Raw genomic sequence first — 20404 nt, forward strand, 5'->3', positions numbered from 1 at the left:
TTATAACCAAAATGTTGGCTAGTGATACCTAGGGGGAAGCCTGTGAATAGCTAGTGGAAATGCACTTTATTTTTAACACTGAATACTTCAACAAATGCCAAGTGTCCGAGCAAAAAATGTTGCTGGATTCTGGAGAAATTTGTCTCATAACACTCACACTTTTTCACCAGAAAACCAGCTTATCATTCTATCATGCATTTTGCATGAGGAGATTTGGAGGTTCAGGTGCACAACTTTTTTAAATGCCACAGAAAGGTGTAGAAAATAATCAAGACAGCTAATGGAAAGCTGGTCTTCCTATCTAAAGGACTGGAGTGTCAGGATGCCGATGTTACACTGCAGTTATATAAAACTCCAGTTAGACACCACTTGGAGTACAGTGAGTACCTGTACACCACACCTTAGGAAGGACATTTTTGGCCCTGTAGCGGGTTCAATCCAGGTTTACAAGGATAATGCCTGGACTTCAGAGGTTAAGTAATGAGGAGAGTTTAGACAAATTAAAGCTTTATTCTGTAGAATTTATGAGTTTAAGGGATGGTCTAATCGAGGATTTCAGGATAACAGGGTAGATCAAGATAAAACTATTTCCAATAGTCAAAGATTCAAGAACCCAGGCCATAGTCTAAGAATTAGGAGAGATGTTCAAAAGCAATTTAACATGCAAAGAGTAGTGGAGATTTTGAACTCTTCTCCAAATGGTGTTCACTGCTAAATCAATTGTTAAATTTAATTCTGAGATACACTTATTTTTATTAATCAAGGATATCAAGGCATATGGACTCAAGGCAGACATATGGAGTTAGGCCACAGCTCAGCTATGATCTTATTGAATGGTGGAGCAGGTTGGGATGAAGAACTTATCATGTGAGGAGTAGTCAAGAATTCTGGGTCTGTACTTGATGGAGTGTACAAAGATGAGGGGGGTGTCTGATTGAAACTTACAGAACACGGAGAGGCCTGAATAGAGTGGATGTAAAAAAGATGTTTCCACAAGTAGGAAACACGAGGGCCTGAGGGTACAGCTTCCCAGTGAAGGGATGATGCTTTGGGACTCAGAGGAGTGGGAGTTTTTTCAGCCAGAGGGTGATTAATCTGGGAACTCATTTCTGCAGAAGCCTGTCAAAGCCAAGTTTTATTGAATGTTTTTAAGGCGAAGGTAGATAGATCCTTGATCAGTAAGGGGATCAAGGGTTCATGTGGAGAAAGCAGTAAACGCTGTATTACACCTGGTCCTGTGATTGTCCCACCCTGTGAATGGGTTAAAATTGCCACCGTTATATTTAGAAGCCCACATGTGGAAGGTGGATCTGGAGCAGAAAGCATTTGCCCTCAAAGATGCTGCCAATTTAGGTTGAATCAGAATATGCCAAAAGAGACCCTGGCTCCAAAAGATAGAAATAAGCACAAGAACCACTTTTAAAAGTGCTTTTAAAGTAAGATGAAGATCTGAACATGCACAGGCGAATGAACAAGCATGTTCTGAATTTGCACCTACCCAACTGAAACCAAAATACAGTGATAGTTTGTTCCTCACAGTAACTGGATAATTTGCAGAAATGGACAATCTGGCTTTGATATCCAATTTGCTATCAGAACGGTTTCGTTTCTTGTTTAACAGGGATTTATTAGTTTGGTACCTGCTACATCTCCAACATTCTGTGATTGGAACTGCCGATGCTAATTGTGAATGTACATTGCCCAATCCTTATTCAGTGGAATTAAATGTTTGATTCAACATAAAATATGTCAAAGCTACGCCAATTCAACGATTTGAAATTTATTCAGATTTATGATTCCATTATTAGTCTTTTAAAAAATTTCTGTAAAGATTTTTTTTCTGTGTTACATACTATTGCGCATGAATGTAACACAAAGTGTGCTTATTGTTCATTAGATTAGATTTCCTACATTATGGAAACAGGCCCTTCAGCCAATAAGTCCACACCGACCCTCCAAAGAGTAACCCACCCAGACCCATTCCCTCTGACTAATGCACCTAACACTATGGGCAATTTAGCAAGGCCAATTTACCTGACTTGCACATCTTTAGACTGTGGGAGGAAACCAGAGCACCCGGAGGAAACCCACGCAGACACGGGGAGAATGTGCAAACTCCACACAGACAGTCGTCCGAGGCTGGAATTGAACCTGAGACTCTGGTGCTGTGAGGCAGCAATGCTAACCACTGAGTCACCGTGCCGCCCACTTGAAAATTTTTAAATGTTCATGTCTCAGCATGCTGAGGGGAGAAACAGGCACTAACATTCCCCGAAATAATTTGATTAAAAATCCACGAGAGTATTTTTCTCAGACTGAAGATGAAGATCTCAGAGGCAATGATGTTTGATGCTTTCCATTTTGCTTTCTTGGTTTGCTATCTATAAGAATTCCTCAATTTGATTGATTGCTCAGCCGCCTGTCCCTGGAAGTCAGTGGTTCAGGTAGAAATAGTGCCTGAATCAAATTAACACTGTAATAAGAGAAGTTGACATAACAGAGCTTGCCAGATACTTAAGGTGCAGCTTTCTTCAAGTCAGCAATGTTGTCCCTTTATTGCTGACCACTAATTGTCTGGGAACACAGTTTGACCGAATTTAGAACATCCTGTGGCACTACTGAAATACCCATCAGCCATGATTGAATGGCGGAGTGAACTCGATAGGCCGAATGGCCTTATTTCCACTCCTATGTCTTATGGTCTTACTTGCAGAAAAGCAGTGCACCTTCCTGATAGCCAGGCCCATGTTTACCATGAACCAATACAACAACAAAACATTTGCCAGTCAGTTCTATTGTTTGCTGTTGGACCTAGTGTACAAAATTAACTGCTGCTTAATAACATTTGCCTTGACTATCCAATGACATAGGATATCCCTGTGTCCCTTGTTTCTCAGGACAGTACCCACTCAAGGAGATGTGACCGCAGAAGATTTCCCATTCCATAAAACCTATTCCAAAATGAATACCCTAATCATTAATGACTGGGTGGTTTCAAATTGTATCCACATGATGCCATTCTGACTGGTGGTTAGTCAGTATCTGGGGTGGGGCTGGAGCAGGCCCTGATTGGTGGAAGGGATGTCAATCTCCAGTTACCAACCAATAATCATGGAGGGTCTTGAATTTATACAGAGATCGCCCAGTGTGTGTGCCCCACTTTCTAAGTTCTTGTCATGAGACTTTTGCAGATAGCAGTTTCCTGTGAACAGCAATAACCATAAAACCAACATGTCCATGCAATCGGACTAATGAGCAGTGACCATGAGATGTGTGAATGTACCAAGAGCTAGATTTGAGTACTGTCTCGTAACCATGGATGGTGTGGCTGTGACACCCAGATTCACTTCAGAAAATGATGCTTCCATCAACATACTCGCATCCATTGAGGGTTTACAGTACCCTTCATGACATGTTGGCCACAGTTTTGTTTGGTTGATTATCATTCTACCTAAAGGGAAGGAAAAGTTCATGCAGATACAGAACAAATGGAGATGAGAGGAGAGGGAAAAGTGCGAGGGGACTAACAATACAAGGGATTACATGGTGAATGGTAGTGGTAGAGGATCAGAAGGACCTTGGTGTGATCCAAAGATCCTCAAAGGCAGCAGGACAGGTAGATAAGCTGGTTAAGAAGGGATGTGGGATCCTTGCCTTTATTGGTCAGGCAAGAGCAAGAAGGTTATGATGGAGCTATATTGGACATTGAGTAGACCACAGCTGTGGGCAGTTCTGGTTGCCATATTATAGCAAATTTGTGATTGTATGAGAGAGGGTGTGGACAGGTGTTTGATTATTGGCCTGGCCACAATAGGCTGAAGGGCCTCTTTTCATGCAGGAGAAAGTGAGGACTACAGATGCTGGAGATCAGAGCTGAAAATGTGTTGCTGGAAAAGCGCAGCAGGTCAGGCAGCATCCAAAGAGCAAGAGAATCAACGTTTCGGGCATGAGCCCTTCTTTCCTGAAGAAGGGCTCATGCCCGAAACGTTGATTCTCCTGCTCTTTGGATGCTGCCTGACCTGCTGCGCTTTTCCAGCAACACATTTTCAGCTCTTTTCATGCAGCAATACTCTGATTCTATGACTGGGTAAAGTAAGGAGGTTGATAGTAGCTTCAAGGAAGGGATGAGTTATAAATGAATTATGTTTACTCTTTGGCACAATATTAGTATTATTCTACATGCTCTGTCATTTACACTTAAATACTATGGAGAGCGATAAGTTATTCAACTAGAGGACAAGCCAGAAAGTGAGCTTTGTGAATTGAGAGGCCATTTCTAGCTGCAATATATTCACTATAGTTCATCATGTTTAAGTTGCTCAATGGAAATAACAGATGTTTGTTGGTTTCTTCTATAATGACCATAAGTCACGTCTTATCCAAACCCAGCAGCTGGTTTATGCAAAAATAAACTTATTTCCTGGGCTGTGATTAACATAAAAAAGGATTTATCTCGACGCGCCATGTAACATAATATTTATTTAATGGGCCACCTTATCATGTAACACAGGAATAATACTGGTATGGTATGAGTAACAGGTCTATGAAATGAGAATGGCACATTTGGAAAATGCACTCCAGTGTCACTGTGATCCTGCCTAAAATCAAACCAATAATGCTGGTGCCAAATGTCACTGTTTTAAGATTGCTATCCTTATAAAGGTTGGTTCATTCTCACTATGCTTTTTACAGTGGGGAAATCTGGAACCAGGAAACCTTCTTCAATAACTTAGTGGTAGGAGACAATGGGAAAATTCTTCATTTTTTTTTCTTCTTGCGTTCAAATCTGAGCTTTATCCACGAAAATGTCAGGCCTTTAATTGGATCTGTCTGCAAAATGCCTTGTTACTGGTCTGTCCAGTTTTAGGAAAAGCAAATGCAAATGGGCACCAGTTCCTGATTTTATGTTTGTTTATTTTTTCACAAGTGATTAATATTTCACCTCAATAGAAACAGTTCCCTTAAAAAATAAATGAATCACCAAGGGAAAACTCCAGACTATGGCTATGTAATTATTGTAAAAACCAGGAGATGGCCCGTGGTAAAACATAAACAAATGAACTTGAAGATTTTAATCTGACTTTTGAGCATTAATCTTCATTTAAAGACAGACCCAAACTAATGTCTATTTCTAAAGTGGTGCTGTTTGCACACTTCTGTTTTCCAGTAACAGATGTTTACCTACATTGTTTAATGTGTATATTTTACATTGCGAAAAATTCTAAAGAACAAACAGCTAATAGTTTACATAATTATGAGCAACACTTTATACTTATACAGCACTGTTTTAACCTCAAACATTGCTAAATGCTATGCAGTGTGCAATAGAATATAATATGACTTCTCCTTATACAACTGTATTTGGAACTAATGCAACATCTATGACATGTAGGAAGTGTCATTTAGCAGGGAGAAGTCTATTACTAAGTATCTTACGGTCATAACCACTATATAAATAGTATAAAGGTAGCATTTATGACTCTCACACAGTGACTAAGACTGAAATTATAGCAGCCAGACGCCACTGACTGACAGCACTAGACTCTCAGGTTACACAATAACTGTCCAACATTGTGTATATTCCTGAGCAATGAGGGACAGGAAAAGGCCTTTCTCACATTGGCTTGTGAGTGCACACATAGAAACATTGAGCAGGAATAGACCATTCGGCCCTTTCAGCTTGCTCTGCCATTCAGTATGGTCATGGCCAATTATCCCACTCAGTGACCTGTTCCCATTTTCACCATATACCTCTTGATCCTTTTAGCCCTAATAACTATAAAATAACCTGGTTTTGAAAATGTTCGATGCTTTGGCCTCAGCCACTCTCTGTGGCAGAGAATTCCACAGACTCACCACTCTGGGTAAAAACATTTCAGCTTATCTCACTCCTAAATGGCCCACCCCTTGTCTTTAGACTATGAACCCTGGATGTAGTCTCCCAAAGAAACTGTAATTTCTAGCAATCTGGTGTCTGTTTGAATTCCACATCATCTGCAATAGGGACAGGGGTAGACCATTCAGCTCCTTGAGCCTCTTTCTCCATTCAATGAGATCGTGGCAGATTTGTGGCCTAACTATTTACCTGCCTTTGGCTGATATCTCTTAATAATCACTTTGCTCAACCAAAGTTTATCTGTTTCAGATTTAAAATGAATATGTGATCTATCATCAACTGTCATTTACAGAAGGAAGTTCCAAATCTCTACCACCCTATGTGTGGAGAAGTGCTTCCTAACATCCATCCTGAATGGTCTGGCCCTAATGTTTAGACAACGTCCCCATAGTTTTAGTAGCTCTCACCAGGGAAAATAGTTTATCTGCAGAACAGTCTAAACATTAACTCTGTTTTTCTCTTAACAGATGCTGCAGAGCTCCTGTGCTTCTCCAGCATTCTGTTTTGTCTCAGGTTTCCAGCATCTGTGATTCTTTGTGTTTGGTACTGCAGAGGCCAGCTATCCCTCAGGAAAACAACAGCCTTCTAACACTGAGCCTCAGTATAGTCTTGTGCAACAGATTCTCTAATCAATTTAGTTACACAATCATACAATCTATTGTCTGATAAAACTATCAAATCACTCCTGATCCATGCCTCTGAAGTATTATGTCATAGGTCTTTGACCAGTTTTGATCACCAAGATGACTCAAACTTGGAATCCATCTAATGGCTGTCCCACATTTATGATGAGCATTGTAATTGCTGACATGATATGTCATCAATTTAAAAAATTCACATCGAGCATTTGACCTTAGGACATTTCCAATGGCTCACAATCAATTAAGTACATTTGTACTATGGTCACTGTTGTAATACAGTAACATGGCAGCTAATTTGTGCACAGCAAGATTTTAAAACTACAGCATTGTAATGACCAGAGAATCTGCTTGTTTAACATCAGTTGAGGGATAAATGTTGACCAGGATGCTCTCTCTCTCTGATTTTCTTTGACATAGTGCCTTGTTACCTATTACAGCTAGCTAAAGTGTTAGGTTGAACCTCAATTTCACATATTACCTTCAACAGTGCAGCACTCTGGCAGTAATGCTCTGGATTATCAGTCTGTCTTTTTGTGGTGAAGTCTCTAAAGTGGGACTTGAAGCTATGACATTCTGACTCAGAAGTGAGTGGTGTGAACTGACCCACAATGGACATTATGGTTTTTGGATGTTCATTATAAATAAGGAGACATGACTAGAGAGAAATGTCATTACTATTTATATACAATTGGAAAATGTTCAAAGATTTAAACAAGACTTAGAAAAAAATGATAGCTTGAACTCCATTACCTGGATAGAGGGCACGGCTGATCATCCCGGGCATTATAATGAAAATCATAGGCAGCATTTTGAGATAGCTTGCCAGTATTGAGCCACCCTTTGCATGGCTCAGGTTCTTCGCAGATAGTGACCGTTGCACAATTACCTGAGAAATTAGATATATTTTTCATTGATTAATTTACTGCTAGCAACAGGTCAATGCCATTTAGCTCCTCAACCTGCTCTGCCATTCAATGGAATCATGGCTTATCTGCATTTTAGCTCCATCTACCCACTCCTAATCCATCCATCTGTATCCCTTTATACTGGCATGAGATTCTCTTCAGGGGGTTAGAATAGACTCGATGGGCCAAATGGCCTCTTTCTACAATGTAGAAAGTCTGTGATTAAGATTTCACTTTTGAAAGGTGATTGTTGAAAAAGTCTTCATGAAAGTAAGTAAGGGGACGCAGTGAAACCATTTTGCATTTCTAGTTGTAAAACAGAAATCTAGAAAACAAAATATCGTCCAAAAGTTGATGTTGGTCTTGCTTAGCAAGTTGTCACTTTTAGGTGAAGTAACAACAGGACACCGCTTGACTGACAGGAATAAAAGTTAAAATAAACTGAGGACAGTCTACTCATGTTAACTGGAACTTGGCTACTCCCTTAATTGACTAGGTTTGTTTGTGTAGCAGGCGTACCTGGGAAAACAAGCAAAAGTACACAGATATCAAACGACCTTGTTTCGCATCAATGCTATAACATGTTTAACACAAATTTCAAGTCAGATAAACAGCAAACCCAACAAATTTGCTCTCAATCTACCTGACTAACTCATTCAAATGTTTTTTCTTTGTTACAGAGAGAGAGATACATAGCCCCCACAAAGTCAGCAGCTGCTTTACTCCGATCAAACGTAGATACTCGGACTTTTCAACCACTGCATATTGTTTCAAGCAGCCCTGATTTGAGCAAAAGTAGAAGACTAATGCTGCAGTCCAGTGGCCTCCAAAACTCAAAAGTGCCATGCAATAATTACCAAAAGGCCGCACCACGCCGGTCAGTGACATCATTGTTTGAACAGAAAGGACTGGGCAGACCTGATTCGACAATGGGGTTGAGTGTGACTGAATCCAGACTATACAATAACTACACTAGTGGAATCTCCATGGATTCAGACATTTCTTCAATGAGCACAACTGCTCCTTTTGGTCTCTCCATCTCCAGATTGACAACGCAAAAGAACTTGAATGCAAAGTTGCCAGTTAACAAAGTTTCACAAATGTCAGAGTCCACACCAAAAGCATTGACCAAGTGACCCATCGAAGCACAGTAAATTGAACAAATATCCTCTGAACTAAACAACTAAGCTGTGCTATCTGGGATAAATCTGAGTATTTAACATAGATCCTGCATTTGGGATTGTGCATATCAAAATATATAAGAAAATGAATGTAAGGTGAAATATGTTTACATTACCTGATCTGTGCACCAATACCACATCGCCAGGATGCTCAGTCCAAAGATCATGCCGGTCCATGGGAGATCTCCAGTCACTGGGTCTCTGAACAGATGCATGGCATCTGCCCTGGGGAGGTGGCACGTTGTATTGGGAATAATCTTTGTTGGAACTGCCTTTAGATATACACTTTCCAGGTTGTGGTACCCTCCAATCTTATTAAAAGCTACAAAAATAATATAAATAATATTTTTTTAAAAAATACATTAAAAGCTATTGTGCCAGTCCAGCTGCTATAATTATTGATCTTGCTGAGTTTTATCTATGGAACCTGTACATGTATTTCAGGATTTGGTGCAGTGGCCAATTGAGCTCCTGTAGGAGATGCTTATTGTACTAAACCTATTCTTTCAAAATAATAATGTTAATGAGCCAAATGGACAGTCTATCTCTACTTTGAAGTTTTATTCACAAAGAATTGTCTCTGAGTCTTCACATATTTATCCCTGATATCTCATTCTTATTCTGTTTAGTCAAATGTGATCTTATACAATAGAAAAGGTTGAGGAAAAATATTTTCAGATCTGGCCTTGCCCTTCACCTCCTAGAAGTGGCCTCCTCTTTTTAGGAGCATTACAATATGATGTTTGCCATCACAAGTTGCTCTTGAACCACTACAGTCTGTATGTGTTAGGTATACTCAGACTGCTGGTAAGAAAGAAGTTCCCAGAATGGTGAAGGAAGTGTGATCCAAATTCCAAGTTATGATGTATAACTCGGAGGAGATTTGCAGATGTGCTTTCTGCCCTTGTTCTTCTAGATGGTCATGGTCACTGGTTTGAAAGATGCTGCCTTTGCAAATTGCCTGCACTATTCTACCTACAGGCTAAATATTGACCACTCCAGCCCTTTGAGTGGAGATTTTCTCATTAACTGTATCCTAAATGGTCATCTGTATCCTGAGATTATAATCCCTGAGCGTTTGGCTCTCCAACCAAGCAAAACAGCCTCTTGGTATCTAACCGCTCAATCTTCTAAACTCTAATAATTCTACTTAATGGCTCTTCACAAGACAACTCTCTCATGAATCAAAGTATTGCATCTTTGTTGCAACTTTCAAGGCAGATATAGTCTACCTTGATCTTGTACACAGGAGTGGTCTCACCAAAGCTCTGTTTGCAGCAAGACTTATTTACTCTTCTTCTGAACTTTTTATTTCTCTATTTTGTAATTTGTTCCTATGATCCGAATTGCCGGATTTTTTCCTTCCTTATTTTTCTAATCTTTCTCATAAAAGCTTGTATGGAAGAATCTCGTACCTAGATACCTGGTACCCAAGATGGTGTCATAAGTGGTGAAAGTAAACATTTCACTACTTAGTTGAGTACGTGTAATAATAAAACTAATTCGATTCAACCCCCTTATAATAAAAGTTAGCACACTATTTGAATTCCTTATTTGCATATTGCACCTACGTTTTAACTTTATCAGTTGTATACAAGGAAACCCAGCAGGAAATCTAGAATTTTCTCATCATCTAAAATCCTGACACAAGTGATCAACCTCCTGTCACTTCACTGCTATTGATGTTTAAATCGCTCTTTATTGGTACCTGGTAAAACCTCACCTTGAAAACTACACCCAGTTTCAGTTAAAGTACTTAAGTACCTCAGGCGGTCTGAAATTTTTTGAGTCTGAGTCTCATTCAATTTTATCTTTGCATATTTCAACATCATCATTGAGGAAGATCATAAGAATCAGACAGCAGATAGGCCCATCCCAGTCTGAAGAGACAAGCCTCATTACTGTGGGCTCTGGAATCTGTAAATGCATGATAGGCCCTGTTCTGTAAATCACCAGATGAAGATAATGGGCCTGGGTTGAGGTGGGAGTTTATTGAGGCAATGAGGGGCTAGGACTAAACATGTTTGGCAAACATTTGGTCCAGTATAGGATGCAAATATGAGAGTGATTGTGGGGGTTGGAATCCAGGATGACAACAACCATTGCATCCTTGTGAAGCCTAATAGAATCTACTGGCTTCCACCAACATTAACTGTAATTGGACTATTTTGGCTGAATCGAAGGTAGATTTGAGCTCCATTGTGCATGATCCTTTCCTGTAATGAGGCTGTTGTGTAGCTCAGGAGGCTCTGACTTCCATATCAAACAGGCTTGCTGCCTGGAACAGTGGATCCTGTAGGCAACCAGTGACGGTCTATTTCAAGATGTTGTGGGTTACCAGTCCTCAACAATCACTGTAAAGTCTCCATCAATTAAAGAATAACTCCTAGACAGAATTGAGAGAAACTGTTGTGACAAAAATCATAGGAGTATTGAAAAAATAGTGTTTTGGGGAGGGGAGAGAGCTACTTGACTGACTAGTCAAGACTTATTTGATCAGATGATGGAGATTGTTCACTTTCTAATAAGTGGTAGGAAGACAGAGAGTTCTGGGGATGGACATCAGGGTGAGAGTGTGGGGCCTGGTCGGATCATGTGACAATATCTTTAGAATATGCCCAATCTATCATATCAGAATATGGCAACAGCTAACTAGATCAAGAAATGGCAACAGGTGGGAATCCCCTTCTTTTTTTGGGGGGGGGGGGAAGCAGTGTAGGGAGGAACAAAATTACATTTGGGGAGGGAGGACGGGAAATCTTTCTGGCTGGAAGAGCTGCTCCTTTTTTTTGAGGTATTTTAGGTGTTGGAGGTGATTTCCTCGAATTCCAGGAGCAGCAATTACTGTTTTATATGCTGTTACATTGTTTTGGAATTTTGGAAAAAAAAGTCAAAACAACAGCAGTTTAAAAGGGAGAAGGGCAGACAAAGGAAACACATTGTGAGGACAGTGCAGGAGAGAGAGAGAGAGAGAGAGAGCCTGCACAGTTACTGCCTTTGCTGTTTGAATTAATGTATCGCTGGACATCGGAGTGCATCTGGGAAAATTAACAAACAGTGACATTTACAACTAATCTTAGAGGAACTGTTGGGTGAAGTTCACAGCACAGAATCCGATAAGTTAATTGTTGTTTTAAGTCTGTCCAAGAGAAAGGCTGCAGTAGTGAGTATAGTGGATTCTTTCTTGATTATATGTTTTTAGAGATAAGTCTTTTGATTAAACTTAAAATATAAGCCATAGCTATTAATTTAACCTAGGGTAGTGTTTGCACAGGAATAAGTGATTTTCTGGGTCTGTAGATTGTGAAGGAGCAAAAATGGCCTTTGCTGTGATTTGTACTTCTTGTCAGGTGTGGGAGTTTAAAGAGAATTTAAGGGTTACTGCGGATTATATCTGCCATAAATGCTATTGGCTGCGAATCTTATCAGATCGAGTGGATCGGTTGGAGAGTCAGATAGAAGTGATGAGGAATTTGCAACAGCAACAGCATGTGATGGATGGCAGTTATAGGAATGGGGGAAAGTCTCAGATACAGTCACATAGATGTGTTAACTCCAGGAGGGGTGAGAGAGGTCAGCACCTAGGGCAGGAGTCTTTTGTGGATATACCCATTTCAAACAGGTATGCTGTTTTGGAAAATGTAGGGGGTGATGGGTTCTCAGGGGAACGTAGCACGAACAGCCAAGTTTCTGGTATTGAGACTGGCTCTAATGCAATGAGGGGTATGTCGGGTTCCAAGAGATCAATTGTGTTAGGGAATTCTGTAGTCAGAGGTACAGACAGACGTTTTTGTGGCCAGCAGAGAAAAAGCAGAATGGTATGTTGTTTCCCTGGTGCCAGGATCAGAGAGGGTGCAGACTGTTCTCACGGGGATAGGGGCCAGCAAGAGGTCTTGTCCACATTGGAACCAACGACATTGGCAGGGAAAAGGTTGAGATTCTGAAGGGAGATTACAGAGAGTAAGGCAGAAATTTAAAAAGGAGGTCCTCAAGGGTTGTAATATCTGGATTACTCCCAATGCTATGAGCTAGTTAGGACAGGAATAGGAGGATAGAGCAGATGAATGCATGGCTGAGGAGCTGGTATATGGGAGAAGGATTCACATTTTTGGATCATTGGAATCTCTTTTGGGGTAGAAGTGAGCTGTACAAGAACAGATTGCACCTAACTTAGAAGGGGACTAATATACTGGCAGGGAAATTTGCTAGAACTGCTTGGGAGGATTTAAACTGGTCAGGTTGGGGGGAGGGGAGGGGTGGTGGGGGAAGACCCAGGGAGATAGTGAGGAAAGAGATCGATCTGAGATGGGTACAGCTGAGAACAGAAGTGAGTCAAACAGTCAGGACAGGTAGGGACAAGGTAGGAATAATAAATTAAACTGCATTTTTTTTAGATTAGATTAGATTACTTAGTGTGGAAACAGGCCCTTTGGCCCAACAAGTCCATACCGACCCGCTGAAGCGCACCCACCCAGACCCATTCCCCTACACCTAACACTACGGGCAATTTAGCATGGCCAATTCACCTAACCTGCACATTTTTGGACTGTGGGAGGAAACCCACGCATTTCAATGCAAGGGGCCTAACAGGGAAGGCAGATGAACTCAGGGCATGGTTAAGAATGGGACTGGGATATTATAGCAATTACGGAAACACGGCTCAGGGATGGGCAGGACTGGAAGCTTAATGTTCCAGGATACAAATCCTCTAGGAAGGATAGAAAGGGAGGCAAGAGAGGAGGGGGAGTGGCATTTTTGATAAGGGATAGCATTACAGCTGTGCTGAGGGAAGATATTCCCAGAAATACATCCAGCGAAGTTATTTGGGTGGAACTGAGAAATAAGAAAGGGATGATCACCTTATTGGGATTGTATTATAGACCCCCCAATAGTCAGAGGGAAATTGAGAAACAAATTTGTAAGGAGATCTCAGCTATCTGTAAGAATAATAGAGTGGTCATGGTAGGGGATTTTAACTTTCCAAACATCGACTGGGACTGCCATAGTGTTAAAGGTTTAGATGGAGAGGAACTTCTAAAGTATGCACAAGACAATTTTCTGATTCAGTATGTGGATGTACCTACTAGAGAAGGTGCAAAACTTGACCTACTCTTGGAAAATAAGGCAAGGCAGGTGACTGAGGTGTCAGTGGGGGAGCACTTTGGGGTCAGCGACCATAATTCTATTGGTTTTAAAATAATGATGGAAAAGGATAGACCAGATCTAAAAGTTGAAGTTCTAAATTGGAGAACGGCTAATTTTGATGGTATTAGGCAAGAACTTTCGAAAGCTGATTGGGGGCAGATGTTCGCAGGTAAAGGAACGGCTGGAAAATGGGAAGCCTTCAGAAATGAGATAACAAGAACCCAGAGAAAGTATATTCCTGTCAAGGTGAAAGGAAAGGCTGGTAGGAATATGGAATGCTGGATGACGAAAGAAATTGAGGGTTTGGTTCAGAAAAAGAAGGAAGTATATGTCAGGTACAGACAGGATAGAGCGAGGGAATTCTGAGAAGAGTATAAAGGAAGTAGGAGTATACTTAAGAGGGAAATCAGGAGGGCAAAACGGGGACATGAAAGCTTTGGCAAATAGAATTAAGGAGAATCCAAAGGGTTTTTACAAATATATTAAGGACAAAAGGGTAACTAGGAAGAGAATAGGGCCCCTCAAAGATCAGCAAGGCGGCCTTTGTATGGAGCCACGGAAAATAGGGGAGATACTAAATGAATATTTTGCATCAGTATTTACTGCGGAAAAGGATATGGAAGATACAGACTGGAGGGAAATAGATGGTGACATCTTGCAAAATGTCCAGATTACAGAGGAGGAAGTGCTGGATGGCTTGAAACAGTTAAAAGTGGATAAATCCCCAGGACCTGATCAGGTGTACCCAAGATCTCTGTGGGAAGCTAGAGAAGTGATTTCTGGGCCTCTTGCTGAGATCTTTGTATCAGCGATAGGCATAGGTGAGGTGCTGGAAGATTGGAGGTTGGCAAACATGGTGCCACTGTTTAAGAAGGGCGGTAAAGACATGCCAGGGAACTATAGACTGGTGAGCCTGACCTCAGTGGTGGGCAAGTTGTTGGAGAGAGTCCTGACGGACAGGATGTACATGTATTTGGAAAGGCAAGGACTGATGTGGGTTAGTCAACATGGCTTTGTGCATGGGAAATCATGTCTCACAAACTTGATTGAGTTTTTTGAAGAAGTAACAAAGAAGGTTGATGAGGGCAGCGCAGTAGATGTGATCTATATGGACCTCAGTAAGGCGTTCGACAAGGTTCCCCATGGGAGACTGATTAGCAAGGTTAGATCTCATGGAATACAGGGAGAACTAGCCATTTGGATACAGAACTAGCTCAAAGGTAGATGACAGAGAGTGGTGGTGGAGGATTGTTTTTCAGACTGGAGGCCTGTGACCTCCTAACCTGCAATCTCCTTACTGACCTCTCCGCCCCCACCCCACTCTGGCCTATCACCCTCACCTTGACCTCCTTCCACCTATCCCACCTCCATCGCCCCTCCCCCAAGTCCCTCCTCCCTACCTTTTATCTGAGCCTGCTTGGCTACTCTCTCTCATTCCTGATGAAGGGCTTATGCTCGAAACGTCGAATTCCCTATTCCTGAGATGCTGCCTGGCCTGCTGTGCTTTGACCAGCAACACATTTGCAGCTGTGATCGCCAGCATCTGCAGACCTCATTTTTTACTCGAAGATTTTAACCTACTGCGAATCCTCTTGCAAGGATGCCTTCCTTGAAGAAGCTCTCTTCCTCCCTCTACAAGGATTTCAGTGAGTCTCTCTCTCACTGCACCCCCCAGGTCATCTCCTCTGCACAGAACAGTCGGTTCCCTCAATTCAGCACCGCCCTCCTAACCTGCAATCTCCTTACTGATCTCTCCGCCCCCACCCCACTCCGGCCTATCACCCTCACCTTGACCTCCTTCCACCTATCCCACCTCCATCGCCCCTCCCCCAAGTCCCTCCTCCCTACCTTTTATCTTACCCTGCTTGGCTACTCTCTCTCATTCCTGATGAAGGGCTTATGCTCGAAACGTCGAATTCCCTATTCCTGAGATGCTGCCTGGCCTGCTATGCTTTGACCAGCAACACATTTTCAGCTGTGATCTCCAGCATCTGCAGACCTCATTTTTTACCAGTGGAGTGCCACAAGGATCGGTGCTGGGCCCTCTATTTTTTGTCATTCACATAAATGATTTGGATGCGAGCAGAAGAGGTACAGTTAGCAAGTTTGCAGATGACACCAAAATTGGAGGTGTAGTGGACAGCGAAGAGGGTTACCTCAGATTACAACAGGATCTGGACCAGATGGCCCAATGGGCTGAGAAGTGGCAGATGGAGTTTAATTCAGATAAATGTGAGGTGCTGCATTTTGGGAAAGCAAATCTTAGCAGGACTTATACACTTAATAGTAAGGTCCTAGGGAGTGTTGCTGAACAAAGGGACCTCAGAGTGCAGGTTCATAGCTCCTTGAAAGTGGAGTCGCAGATAGATAGGGTAGTGAAGAAGGTGTTTGGTATGCTTTCCTTTATTGGTCAGAGTATTGAGTACTGGAGTTGGGACATCATGTTGTGGCTGTACAGGACATTGGTTAGGCCACTAATGGAATATTGCATGCAATTCTGGTCTCCTTCCTATTGGAATGATGTTGTGAAACTTGAAAGGTTCAGAAAAGATTTACAAGGGTTGGAGGATCTGAGCTACAGGGAGAGGCTGACCAGGCTGGGGCTGTTTTCCCTGGAGCGTAGGAGGCTGAGGGGTGACCTAATAGAGGTTTACAAAATGATGAGGGGCATGGATAGGATAAATAGACCAAGTCTTTTCCTGGGGTCAGGGAGTCCAGAACTAGAGGGCATAGGTTTAGGGTGAGAGGGGAAAGATATAAAAGACACGTAAGGGGGAGCTTTTTCACACAGAGGGTGGTACATGTATGGAATGAGCTGCCAGAGGATGTGGTGGAGGCTGGTACAATTGCAACATTTAAGCGGCATTTGGATGGGTATATGAATAGGAAGGCTTTGGAGGGATATGGGCCGGATGCTGGCAGGTGGAACTAGATTGGGTTGGGATATCTGGTTGGCATGGATGGGTTGGACCGAAGGGTCTGTTTCCATGCTGTACATCTCTATGACTCTATGACTCTAGGTGATAGCCTAGTAGTATTATCACCAGACTATTAATCCATAGACCCAGGTTCTAATTCTACCATGGCAGATAATGGAATTTGAATTCAATAAATATCTGGAATTTGGAGTCTAGTGATGGACATTAATGAACCAATTGACAACAGTTTAATGTCATCTGCAGAAGGAAACTGCCAACCTTACTTAGTCTGGCCTGCATGTAACTTAGACACTCAACTGCCCCCTGGGCAATTAGGGATGAGTAATAAATGCTGTCGGGCCAGTGACACTCATCACAGGAATGAATTTTTTTAAGAATGCGGCACCCACCCACCCAATGAAGCCAGTAGAAAACAATTCAGGATTCACACGGTGAATCACACAAACAGTACCTGCAATGGTCAGTATCACTGTTCCAATAATCATGATGACTGTCTGGAGAGTGTCTGTGTAGATAACTGCAGCCAGACCACCTGAAACCAGAGTAGAAAGCAATGACATAAGAAACCAACTCGCTCATTCTTTTATCATTCCACACCATGCCAATTTTCTTCCACTGAATCAAGCAGATGGAGTGTCATATTAATAACAAACTCAGCTTCTTCCACATTGCAATTACAAGAATTCTATGATACATATATTGACGGGGATTAACAAGCACATTTTAGATTTATGAATATTGTGTACATAAGAGGTCAAGAATTAACATGCTTTCTTGTAAAATCAACAAAATAAATTTTACTAGGAGAAAATGAGGACTGCAGATGCCGGAGACCAGAGTTGAAAAATGTGGTGCTGGAAAAACACAGCAGACCAGACAGCATCCGAGGAGCAGGAGAAATTTTACACCTAGGCATGCAGTGTCTAATTATGATACAACTGACTCCATTAGTTCATGAAAGGTGTTATAGAAATGCAAGTCTTTCTGACGAAGGAAGGATGATTTTGAAAATGGTTTAGGTCTGATGACAACTCCTCTAGTTTATCTCTCCACGCTTCAGGCTCACTGCCTTTATTCCTGATGAAGGGCTTTTGCCCGAAACGTTGATTTCGCTGCACTTTGGATGCTGCCTGAACTGCTGCGCTCTTCCAGCACCACTAATCCAGAATCTGGTTTCCAGCATCTGCAGTCAATGTTTTTACCTACGTCTGATGACAACTGAGTGACATTTTACTCTTCTAAAGTTGACAATACAATTGCTAACTGTGGCACATGCAATAGTAATGGGTGTTTCAAACAGAGTCCATCTACTGCCAAATAATACAATGGCAGCCTCTGACAAATAGAGGAGCATCTGCGTACTATGGCCTGTAAACACTTCAAAGGCAAGAGTGCAGAGCACGGAAAGACTCAACGTGTTCAGACAGTGCATTTCCCTTTCAAAGTTAAAGTACAGTATTCTTTTTTATGTTTATCTTAGAACCATTAAACACAGGAGGAGATTATTATGCATGTCATCTCAAGAGCCATTCAATCAGTCCCCACTTCCCAGTACTTTATCTCTGGCCTTCCCAATCTTTTTCCTCTCCACAAACATCCAACACCTCTGGCAAACAGAATAAGAATTTCTGAGTAACAGGAAGGAAGCAATAAAGTGAGTTTTGCATCAGCAAAATGAAACTGGGCCTTTTTGAGTGAGAGGAACAGAATACAAACCCGTTCCTGCACATTTATGTGAAAGGCTGTCAAGTTGGCCAAGCAGAGAAAGCTACAGAGGATAGCCATAACTTAGTTGGGAATGTTTGCATTTTCCTCCCAAGTTATTCAATTTGCTTTCAGTGTTGATTTGAAGCACACCCAAACTCTGTGATAACAGAGGCTTCACAGGAACAAACTCTTTAGTAAGTGTGCAAAGTGCTTTTGCCTGAAATTTAGGAGAGCATTGCATCAATCTGCATTTATTATTTCCACTATCAGGATATCCTCATGATCTGACTTCAGCAGCAGTTTTGTGTTGTAAAGTCATATTTTTAGTCGCCCAATTCAATTTGCTTTCGGCCTTTGAGTCCAGTGGGAAGACATTTTCAAAGGCAGCTTTGCTTGGAGTTGATTGCAGCTCAAAAGGCAGAATAGGCCATATGCTTTACCACAAAACCAGTCATTTCCTGACTTTTTACTAACAGCAAGCATCAGCATTTCTCAAATTCAAATTAATAAGCCAGCATTTGCTGTCAAAAATCTCTACAGACTGGTTGTTCCCCTCAGCCCATCCATGACCTGGGCTTGATGGTTAGAGAGGAACTCTCCTTCAATCTTTCTTGGAGTTAATTTTTGTTTTATTCATTCATGTGATGTGGGTATCTCTGGCTAGGTCAGCATTTATTCAACATCAAGTTTGCCCATGAGAAGGTACTGGTGAGCTTTCTTCCCAGACCATGAGCAAGTCACAGAGAATAAGCAGAGTGCTGGCTATCAGCTTGGAATGTGGAGACTCAGCTGGGTTGTTCAGTGGGAAAACCTGAAGAGGAAAAAAGAGGGGAGGAGTTTTTAAAAAACATACAAGTCCCAGATGGATGCAAATCTGCCATGGTCTAAGATCATCTCAATATCAAAATGTACAAGCAATGTCACCATTGTAACAAGAACCAAGCAATGTTCCATACCACACTTCTGTTTTGATATTGTGTAGAAGTCAGCAGGCTGACAATTCTTTCCCAGAAAGTAAATGCTTCATGAATAATGCATACCCTCAACAGCTGCTTCTCTTAGCTCTGTAAGTGTGTGGCTCTCTGATAGCAGGCTTGCCTCTGAGATGGAAGGTTGCAGCCAGTGAAATAACTCTACAGATGCCTATATCCTGGCACCAAGTCACCCTTTATTTACACACGCATAGTACTTGACAGTGGTCTGGCTCCCTCAGAGCCAGCTCCAGCATGAAAAAGATGGATGAGTCTCCTTTTTTTTATTTTATCAAACAATGCACAGTTTACAAAACAATTAATAATAACAGCTGTATACAGAGAAACAGCAATTTTACCAAAGGAAAGGAGCAGCAAACCCAGGACCCAAACTCTACCGTTCAACCAGTTTTCAGGAATGAGGACACACCTCAAGTCCCACTTTCCTTTATTACGAAGCAGTAAGTATATATAAGACAGTCCAATTACATAAAGTGCATAAAAGACTCCAGCAATCCCCCAGTCCGTCTCACCTTCCAGCCACTCTAAGGCAGCTCACCCCTGTACCCCCTTCTGACTCTCAGTCCATCCCATGCCCCTTCCAGTTCTCGGTCTGCCCTGACACACATTCCAGCCATCTCTAGGACAGCCAGTCTTGCTTCCCCATCCCCCCCCAACAAGGATGACAGTGATCAGGACAGCCTATCCACCTTCCGACTTCCCTAAACGCCCATCACACCTTCCAGCCATCTCTTGGACAGCCCATTCCCTTACCTGGGATGATTGCGTGCAGAGTAGCCCACAAAAGCCTTCCGGATATCAGCTTGCTCCTACGCACCTTTCAGCTCTCAGCCGCTCTGACACACCTTCCGACCACCTCTAGGACAGCCCGTGCCAACTACCCCTTTCTCGGGACGACAGCACTCAGAACGGCCACCCACCTTCTGGCTCTCAGGGCAACTGGCATTGGGATGGCCTACCCACCCTCCAGCTTTCAGGACAGCCTACCAACCTTCAGG

The 20404-nt window shown here is 42.1% G+C and overlaps 2 protein-coding genes across 2 annotated transcripts in view; one reads left to right on the forward strand and one right to left on the reverse strand.

Moving 5' to 3' along the window:
- The window catches only part of LOC132825363 (protein FAM83G-like), a 42946-nt gene extending 33791 nt beyond the window's left edge, over positions 1-9155 (forward strand). Inside the window, exon 5 of the mRNA XM_060840541.1 lies at positions 8123-9155. Within this exon, the coding sequence (XP_060696524.1) occupies positions 8123-8578 (456 nt within the window). The 3' untranslated portion in view covers positions 8579-9155. The remainder of the gene's footprint in view (positions 1-8122) is intronic.
- The window catches only part of slc5a10 (solute carrier family 5 member 10), a 124001-nt gene that overhangs the window by 74904 nt on the left and 28693 nt on the right, over positions 1-20404 (reverse strand). The window contains exons 6-8 of the mRNA XM_060840542.1: positions 17159-17239; positions 8740-8945; positions 7288-7423 (exon numbers count right to left, since the gene is read on the reverse strand). Coding sequence (XP_060696525.1) covers positions 7288-7423; positions 8740-8945; positions 17159-17239 — 423 coding nt within the window. The remainder of the gene's footprint in view (positions 1-7287; positions 7424-8739; positions 8946-17158; positions 17240-20404) is intronic.

The sequence above is a fragment of the Hemiscyllium ocellatum genome, chromosome 20 (assembly GCF_020745735.1).
Source record: "Hemiscyllium ocellatum isolate sHemOce1 chromosome 20, sHemOce1.pat.X.cur, whole genome shotgun sequence".
Lineage (NCBI taxonomy): Eukaryota > Metazoa > Chordata > Chondrichthyes > Orectolobiformes > Hemiscylliidae > Hemiscyllium > Hemiscyllium ocellatum.